The following is a 9,651-nucleotide window of genomic DNA, read 5'->3' as shown; positions in this document are numbered from 1 at the left end:
CACACATCTCCTGAACTGTAAGGGACCCCCTGGGACTTGAACCAGGGGAGCAGTGGGCAGCAACAGCTCATCCCGGGCCAACCCCCGAACCTGTCTCAAGGCCCCTTCTCTGACTCTGGCTGTGAGCTCACATAGGCCCACCTCGGCTCATATTTTCCCCGTAATGTTTCTTGAGAGCCAAAGCATTTCCACCTAGTCTCTCTCCCCGTGCTTCGTCTATCTTAAGCCCTTCCTTCTTTTACTCCACAGCTTTAAAGAGCACACTCTCAAAAAAAAAAAAAAAAAAAAAAAGTAGAACCCAATTGGCTAAAGTGTAGGGTTGATTTGGGATAATATGAGGTGAAAATATAAATTCGTTTTAGAATCCACTGGAAAGCTATGCCATTTTGGACCTTGTCTAGAAAAACCTAGGAGGTAGGATGATGGGAGCTGAGCTTTAAGGTTAAGCTGGTGCTGTCAGCCACGTCTATTGGAGGGGCTCCTGGCCAGGAAGGCTAGCCAGTTAGGAGATTAGCAGTAGGAATAGGGCTATGAGGGTCTGAAGGAGTGCAGTGGGTGTAGGAAAGGATTAAGAGCTGTTGCAAAGGAAATTGACAGCAGTTGGTAGTGCTTGTGAGATGAAAGAATAAGGGCAAGGAAGATTCAAAGCCTGGGGGACTGAGATGGTGGTGACATCATCAGAAAAAGAAAGAACACGGGAATTGACCAGATCTGAGATTTAGCATTCTAGAATTGAGTTTGAGATTAGTAGGACTGGACGGAGTTCTTTACCCTTTTGTAGAGTTGACAGCTCGTGCTGTTTGAATGATTATGAGAACTCTCCTGGGGAGACAGAAGTAAAAGAGGCTAAGAAAGAATCTAGAGTCAGGAGGAGGAATTGGAGGCACTGAAGGAAAACAAGGGAAGGAAGCCAAGGAGAGGATTTCTGGGTGGCAGTTGAGGTCTGAATGCTACTGAGAGGTTGAATTAAAGTTTTGGTCAGGATTGTTGGCTTGCTACTTGGACGCTTTAAACAAACAAACAAGGTAGGCTCACTCTGAGATTTAAAAATCTTTTAACATTTTATTTTTCTTTAGGGCAAGTGGAAAAATAAGGAACGGATTCTCATCTTTTCTTCCAGAGGAATAAATTTCAGAACAAGACATTTAATGCAAGACTTAAGAATGTTGATGCCTCATTCTAAAGCAGGTGCCTTTATGTTATATGTCCTTATAATTTTATGTTCACAAAAGTGCATATTTATATATTTCCAGTTCAAGTCACACATCAGTTTTTCAATCTTGTGAGGTCAAGAACCAGTACTCTTTTCTCAAAAGTGTATCTTTTTCAGTGCCAAGATTTTTCCAGTTAACATTTTGTCAGGAATTCTTTGCAAACTTTATTGAACACTAGAGGCCTGAAGCACGAAATTGGTGCAAGGGCCTGGGCCCCGGCCCCCTTGGCCCCCTCCCGCCTCTGCTGCTGCTCCTGCCCACTGTGCCCCCCCCGCCCGCTGCTGTTTTGTCCCAAAGGAAGGACGTTCGGTCTAATGAGCATATTACGCTTTTATTATTTTAGATTCTCTTCACTTTCTTAAACAAAGATCCTGATTCCTGGAACATTCTTGAAGGTCCAGAAGAAATGCCTCCATAGCAATGCTCTCAGCCGTCCTGGTTTGTCCTTTACGTGACTCAGGGCTGCCATGTGTTGCTTTCTGCATTAAATTACAAACCACAGCTGTCCTCATCTACAGATTAGTGGACCTGGAGCAGGATGTCAGGCACCTTAGGTGGGACTCCTCCTCCTCTGTGTCCGGATAATCTTTTTAGCACTGAGGTATCTTACCGGCAGGTGAAGAACATCTAGTTTTAAGTTTGGAACTGAGGCCAGTGCCATCATGGAGCTATTTCTGTGTCTGTGTTGATTCTAGATAGTAACTTAGATCTTTCTTTACTAATTAGTGTTTCTTGAACTTGAACTTGGGTCTGCTACTACATCTTCAGATCTCTGACACTAATAAGAAAAATTTTTAATTTATATCGGTTTTCTTTTTTCCTGTGATAATATGAAATCCTTTGTTTTACTGGTTTCCTTTAGCAACTGTGATTCATATTTAAAAGAAATTTTCATTACTTCAAATTTTAGTTTGAGTGTTTTGTAAACTGGAGTCCTAGAACATGGTGTTCAGTTGTGAGAATTTTTTTACTTTTGAAAGGGATTCACAGAATACATAAAGTCTGAGGAAACACTGCTTAGATCATTGTTTATAATTCTCGTGGACTACTTTTAATTACTTTTTTTTAAAGAGAGGAGAGAGAGAGACAGACAGACAGACAGACAGACTACATACATTGATGTGAGAGAAAAACATCAGTTGGTTGCCTCCTGCATGGGCCCTGAGCCTGAGTCAAACACATTGCCTTTTGGTGCACAGGATGACATTCCAGCCAATCCAGCCACCTGGCCAGGGCTCATTACTCATTTTCATGTTTAAAAAGAATCAAGATTTTCAAGAGGTCATGTGTTTTCAGATCTAATCATGTTGAATATTGACAAAATTACATTAAAGTGAAGATTACAAAAACACTTTAGAAATAATTTTCTAGAAAGCATGTGTGATTTGATTGAAGGTGCTTAGAAATCTTGTATTTACTTGCTTTTTCTTTTTTTTCTTTTTATAGATACTAAAATGGATCGTAAAGATAAGTTATTTGTGATTAATGAGGTAATTTTAGAAAGTAATTAAAGTAAAATATTCTGGGAACACTATTTAGGAAGTCAATTATTCAATGACTTTTACATTGCTTTATAAAAGATACTCAGATTTTATTAAATCTTCAATAATCTACCTTCTACATTGTTAATAGTACTCACTGTCTATGTCTTACAGTTTAGTGCTTCTGTATTATTTCTTGGTCATTCTTCTCTTTATCATACTTGGGTACACATACACAGAATTATCAGTCAACATGTATAAGATAAAAGTATTTTTAAAACCCCACATTGTAGAAAGCTTTTTGCCAGTGTTAAGTAGAGTGATTTATGTCGTACTTGCTCTTAAGATACTACAAAGTAGTAATGAGGTTAAAACTTAGAAGAATTTTTTAAAGATACTTTTCTTTAGCTGTTAGGTTTTTGATCCATTCAGCACACATTGTTGAACCTGTGCTAGGTCATGGCATTAGGTGCTGTGGAAACAGTGTCTGCAGAGCAGCCCCCTTGTCACCGTGGAGCTTGCCTGCTCCGGGGGGAGGGGGCGGCAGGCCATGCAGAGCCTTAGAATAGTAGTGAATACAGGAGACTAAAGTAGGGCCTGGGTTTCCCGCAGCTGAGGTTGGACTGGGAAATGGTCAGCGTAGTGTTGCCGGGTTCATTCCAAGACCAGAAAGAAAAGCATTGCACCTATGAACTTTCTAAGTTGTTAGGTTTAAAGTTTAGAGTTTATGAATTAGTACTACAATACTACAGGACTTTATTCCTGTTTGCTTTTGTATATTTCTCAAGTGTGACTCTGTAAACCTTCAAGATGTTGAAGTTTAATTCAAATTAAAATAGGGTTTGTACACTTCTGTTTTTCACCAATCCCTGAGTGATTTTACAGAGCCGAACCACAGAAATGATAGTATAAATGAAGAAGAAAAAAACCTAAGTTTCTTGATCTTAAAATTAAAAAAATGAAAGAGTTAAAAATCAGAATTACCATTACAAAGTATGTGTTTGGTTCCATAAGGACTGTATTTTCCTACGAGTAGTGAGGCTCATTATAGTGTGCAGTAGCCCTAGGGCATCTGTTTTCAGTCTTCGTAGCTTGTACATGACTGGTCAGAAGAAGAGGTTCCCAGCAGTCAGAAGTGAGGCCTGTTTACTTTAAAATGTTGGGGCCAAAAGATGAGATGTTTACACCAGAGGCAGACAGAGAATCGAGTTTACCTTGGGCAGAATACCCAGAGGAATTGGAAAGGTTTCTTTTTGTGAGCAAATACAATTACTAGATTTAGACCTTTGTAGCTCATTAATTTGCTTAAGTTTTTTGAAAGAGTATTGGTATTAATTGCATTGAGTTGCTGTAGATCTCATTTAATCTACTTCATTTCTTTATACTTTGCTCCATTTAGGTTTGTGAGATGAAAAACTGCAATAAATGTATCTATTTTGAAGCTAAGAAGAAACAAGATCTCTATATGTGGTAAGAGAATGTATTATGTAACATTGGTGTGGAACTTGTTCTTTAAATGGATTTATTCTTTGTACCTCTTACAGATGCCTTTCAGGCTTTTTTTTTTTTTTGTAAAAAGACAGGGCCAGGGGATGAAGTGAACTCATTTAATTTCACAAAAGTTGAAACCTTCAAAAAAATTAAATATATGAATGTTATGAGCACATTATAGTATCTTTTTAACTATAAATACAAAGTAAACATTTGCTACATTCTAGATTCTAATTAAAAGGCTTCCTTCCTGTTTTTCAGGCTTTCAAATTCACCTCATGGACCATCTGCTAAATTCCTAGTTCAAAATAGTAAGTTAAAATTTTATGAGAACATTGAAAAACTTTTGGAATAATTGTGCCAAAATTATAACTATTTTTCTTGTTAATATAATCTTTTCTAGTTCATACCCTCGCTGAACTAAAGATGACTGGAAACTGTTTGAAAGGTTCTCGGCCCCTTTTGTCTTTTGATCCTGTAAGTTTTGCAGTTAGTATAAGAAGTCTAACTTTTTACTCTGCATGGTGGTTTCTCGAGGTTATAGTTAGTTGTATAAGTCAGTTTAGTGAACATAAAACAGTTTTAAACAAAGCACTTTGCTACTGACAATTAATATGCTCACTTTATTTTTACAGGCTTTTGATGAATTACCACATTATGCTTTGCTAAAAGAACTCTTAATTCAGGTAAGTAGAAAGTACCTTTGGTAATATTTTATACATCGGTGTCTTCCTTTGGACTTTTTCTTAACTCAGCAATCTAAAACTAAAACAGGTTGGATCGTAGAATAAGGAACTAACATACTCTTTTTTTTCCCCCACTAGATCTTTAGTACACCACGCTACCATCCCAAAAGCCAACCATTTGTGGACCACGTATTTACTTTCACTGTTTTGGATAATAGGATATGGTTTCGGAACTTTCAGGTTAGCTTTAATTAATTTTTAATTATATTTTGAAATAAATTAGGACAAACAATACCACTACATATTGACCATATACTTAGTTTTTTTAAAAGGAGATAGTCTGAAGATCCGAGAAGCAATTGAGTTCTAAATTTGTGCTAGGTGCTATAAAGGACACAGTAAAATGTAAGCAGAGTTAGAATCTCCGTGGGGTAGGGTTAAAACTTAGAAAAACAACCTCTATAGAAGGCATTTAATGAGAACTATTAGGTGAGTCACACGGTGACTCATTCAGGAGGAGAGGTGATTCTGAAAATCTGGAAGAAGGAATTTGGCAGGATAATAATAAATCTGCAGAGAGGTGGGGAGGTGGAAAAACATCCAAGGTTTCAGGCAGCATGTGAAGCACTGGGCTCTTCATGGGTTGTTATATCGGGTACCTTGCAAAGGGAGCTCAACATACTTCCTAACCTCTGAGGGCAGACATATCTGAAACAATATACAGTGTTAATATTTGTAGTTCAGAAGTGGCCTCAATCAGTAGCCATTCAAAAATAAATTTGACCCTGTACTATACTTTTATATACCTTTAACTTCATTTGATTAGGTTTATAAAAACAACTTAGGGGTTGATTACAGTTTTTAAAGGGTCCCCTGTAGTGTGCTTCAATACATTTTGTTACAATAATCGCAGTTTTAAAAACATTTAACCAGTGGTTTTCCAGGATGCATGCTTTGTGAGAAGCAGGATATGAACCAAATTTAAATTTCTCAGTTTTAAAAGAATACTTAAAAGCCTTTATATTTTTTCCTGATAAACTACTGTAACTAATATATTTCAGGAAATGCTGATGGTTTGGCACTTGCCGGGTTTCACCTCTACCTTAATTTTTATTTTCAGTTTTTTAGGCTCATTTGTAGTGAGGTTCTAGCCAATATACCTTTTAGGAATAGTATATCCAAACCAAAATGAAATGTTTTCTTTTTATTAAAGATCATAGAAGAAGATGCTGCTCTTGTAGAAATAGGACCTCGCTTCGTCTTAAATCTCATAAAGATTTTCCAGGGAAGTTTTGGAGGACCAACTTTATATGAAAATCCTCACTACCAGTCACCAAACATGGTAAGCTGTTTTTGTTTAGTGGTCTTTCATGTTCCAAAAGTCTGGCCCAAAGAATTTTTGTCAGGTAATTACTATTCTGTTAACTGTGAAACTGACTTTGGGTTTTGTTGCATACAGTCTTGTAAATTACTTATTTATTTATTTTTTTAAAATTGCTCCCAGGATTTAAGGGAAATAGGTCCTAAGTTTATGTTCTTGCTACCATATGTAAAATGTTTATTCATATTTCAAAAACATCTAATGTGTTTTTTTGTTTGTTTCTAGCATCGGCGTGTCATAAGATCCATCACAGCTGCAAAATATAAGGAGAAACAGCAAGTTAAAGAGGTACAAAAACTGAGAAAGAAAGAACCAAAGACTATTCTTCCACATGATCCCACTGCAGATGTTTTTGTTACACCAGCTGAGGAAAAACCTATAGAAATACAGTGGATAAAACCAGAGCCAAAAGTTGATTTGAAAGCAAGGAAGAAAAGGGTTTACAAAAGACAAAGAAAAATGAAACAGAAGGTGAACAGTGGAAATGCAAAATGAATCACTGGATAACTAATTTTTCAGTTATTTTATATTTATTTTGTATTCAATGTGTAAATACTTTTATTATTCAGGACTATCTTACATCTAATTAGTGTGGCATTTAAAAGAAAAATTAAAATCTTGTGGCTTCAGTAGTATCTTTTTCTAAATAAAATATCCCTAGAATTCAATTTCTGTTCAAAGCTTATTTGGTATTACTAAAAATTTAGAGCACTTAAGAGTTAGGCCTGCCCTCTTGGATTAAAACATTTTTTTTTTGGTTTAGCAAAGCTGGAATTTAAATTTATTGGGTCATTACTAGTAAAACAAAGCATTAGGCGCTTTGAGAGTCGTTTCCGATGGTGAAGTAGGGTTGACCAGGAGGAAAGAAAGCATCTTATGAGGTTTGAGTCTCTGAGTCACCAATTAATGAGCCTTGGACAAACCAACCTCTGATCTTGTTTTCTCATCTCAAAAAGGTACAATACAAATTCTTAGGTTTTGAGAATCAAATGAATTACTTGCATTGAAAGCATTTTGTAAATTACAAACATTTTAGAAGCAGTGGGTATAAATTATTGATAGTAAAAGGAAGAAATACAAGGCAGTTGTTAGAAGGTACTAGAATATTTGAATTAATCTCCTTATGAATGATTTGCAGCAAAAAGGATATATATATATATATATATATCAGCAGTGGTATATATACTACATACTAGTAACTAATAAAATTGGGTCATGCATGTGGTGGTCTGTCATCCACTTTATTTCACATTCATTTTCCCATGTCTATGTTCTACAATATGGTTAGTAATTGTACAGTATTCCACTCTATATCATATATCAGTTTTTTATTGTTATTAAGTATTTCAGTTATATATTTTCTTGTAGAGGTGCTTTCAGTAAACATTTGTGCAGTATACATAAATTATTTTGTACATTTGTGGGTTCCTGTAAGTAGTAGGACTCGGATCAGAACACTAAAACATTCTGATTGCCTCCCTAAATATACCTCACCAGAAGTTAGAGCATTCATTTCCTTGTACCTTTGCAATGGTGAAATAATCTTTGTCTATTGGATAGTTAAAAAATAATACTATTTTTTTGGGGGAGGGGCGGGGTTAGGTGTTGGTTTTCTTTTATGACATCTTGTTTTGGGGTGTTGGTTATTATTTTTTACTAATTTGTAAGAGCTCTTATATAGTAAGTTCATTCTAGATGTCTTTCCTGATTCATTTGTAGTTTAATTTTGTTTTTTTAAATATATGGGCAGGATGATAAATTTTTCCTCATTATTTCATTTTCTCTTAGTTTTCTACTAAGAAACGCCTTCCTGAGTGTATAATTAGGCTACTTGATCTGAAAGTAATCTAAATGATGAGGCTACTTGAAGTCTTCTAAATTATGCAGGTAATTCAGGTCAGGTTATCTTGATAAATCTGCCCTTGTATGAAAATAACTGTATTGAGTATTTTTTTAAAAAACACCCACATCTCAAGAAGTTAATTACAGGTTATGAACATAAGATGTGAGTTTGAGTACTTAATACTTTTTGATGTGTGTGTTGCAGAGTTTTCTGTGGGCTTTCCAATTTAATAACTTTATCAGTTTCCACATTGTCCTTTGCCAAAATTCTCTTTCAGTCATTTATATGAAACCTCATTTGGTTGAGAATTCCTCATCGCCCAAGTCCACGTTCATTTAGAAGCCAACCCATTTAATAAAGATATTCCTTTAGACTGAAGTTTATGTCTAGTGTAATAGTTGAATTTTCTATGCAATGTTATAGGCAAAAATAGATCCCTTTAAGGAAAAAGGCAAGTGACTCAGGTTGTAAGCAAAATAAGATGTAGTTGAAGGAAGAAAAAAGTCCTTTGTTACTCCCACCCCACCCGCCCCCAACACATAATTCCATTTTCAGAGGGGGGGAATGTAGCCATTTCTCCCTGCATTCAAACTTCTCAGTTCCTATGCACTAGCAATTTAAAAACCAAGGTCATATAGTACCTTCTTTCTTTGGAAAGCAGGCAAGTGCACAAGTTAGAGGTTTGATTGGATTGTGTTGTGTGGATAAACTTGGTGAAGTTTAGAGTTGGTTTGTTTTGATTGTGTAGGGAGCAGGATATATCTTCCTAAACTTTCAGCACCCCAACTTTACAATAAGTGTCGGGGAGCCCACCCTTCTCTAACGATACGTGATTTACAAATAAAGCCTACTAGTAGCTGATGTATGTGAACATTCCATATTACAGTGAAATATGTTGCTGTGTTGGTGCATTTTAATGAGAATTAGGTTACTATTTTGACACCTTACCAAATTGTTTGGAACCGTTGTACAGATCTTCCATCCTGTAATACAATGTCTCTGTTAGATCAGGAAGACCTAGTTAAATACTATGCTTTAACTGCAATTCTTAACCTAAACCAATCTTGGAAATGAGGATTAGAGGCCAGAAAGTTAGGATTAAGGAATGATGGATGGGGGGTCGGTACAATTTCATCCATATTGGTGGTTAAACATTTAGTATGTTATTTTAAAAAGGGTTGATGCTTCTCTCTTAAATTTAGTTTGATGTTATTCCTATGCCTATTGGTCAAAATGGGAAATAGTGGTCTCATTAAATGGCAGCTGAAGAGAATGGAAGAGTTAAAAAAGTGGTGTTTTTTAACTGTTCAGTCCAACCGAATTCTGGCATTGGTTAGTTGTGAAGGCTTGAGCAAACTACTGGACTACTTCCGGCATGAGTCGCCTCATCTGTAAAAACGGGGCTCAGTTAAGAAATTACCATCAGAACCACAACCAGATGTTTTCCACTGTTTTCTTCCACCCATTTCACCCCCAGGACGGCCGCCCAGTTAGTGCCACTCATACTGACCGCCCTCTGTGCCCCTCACAATGACAGCCACGTGGCCCCGCCTCC

The 9,651-nt window shown here is 36.4% G+C and overlaps 1 protein-coding gene across 3 annotated transcripts in view; it reads left to right on the top strand.

Annotated features, from left to right (window-relative positions):
* The window catches only part of BRIX1 (BRX1, biogenesis of ribosomes), an 8,659-nt gene extending 1,730 nt beyond the window's left edge, over positions 1–6,929 (top strand). The window contains exons 2-10 of one of the 3 annotated variants that reach the window (XM_005872620.2): positions 1,077–1,188; positions 2,661–2,704; positions 4,095–4,165; positions 4,448–4,497; positions 4,590–4,663; positions 4,822–4,872; positions 5,011–5,112; positions 6,086–6,214; positions 6,479–6,929. In XM_005872620.2, the coding sequence (XP_005872682.2) occupies positions 1,149–1,188; positions 2,661–2,704; positions 4,095–4,165; positions 4,448–4,497; positions 4,590–4,663; positions 4,822–4,872; positions 5,011–5,112; positions 6,086–6,214; positions 6,479–6,748 (831 nt within the window). In that variant the 5' untranslated portion in view covers positions 1,077–1,148 and the 3' untranslated portion in view covers positions 6,749–6,929. Of the gene's footprint in view, positions 1–1,076; positions 1,189–2,660; positions 2,705–2,785; positions 3,951–4,094; positions 4,166–4,447; positions 4,498–4,589; positions 4,664–4,821; positions 4,873–5,010; positions 5,113–6,085; positions 6,215–6,478 lie in introns of those variants that run through there. The other 2 variants (XM_014544889.1, XM_014544888.1) reach the window with 2 other exon arrangements.
* The last annotated feature ends 2,722 nt before the right edge of the window (positions 6,930–9,651 follow it).

Source organism: Myotis brandtii, unplaced genomic scaffold (genome assembly GCF_000412655.1).
Source record: "Myotis brandtii unplaced genomic scaffold, ASM41265v1 scaffold384, whole genome shotgun sequence".
NCBI classification, from domain to species: Eukaryota; Metazoa; Chordata; class Mammalia; order Chiroptera; family Vespertilionidae; genus Myotis; species Myotis brandtii.
This window is presented reverse-complemented; position numbering and strand designations above follow the sequence as displayed.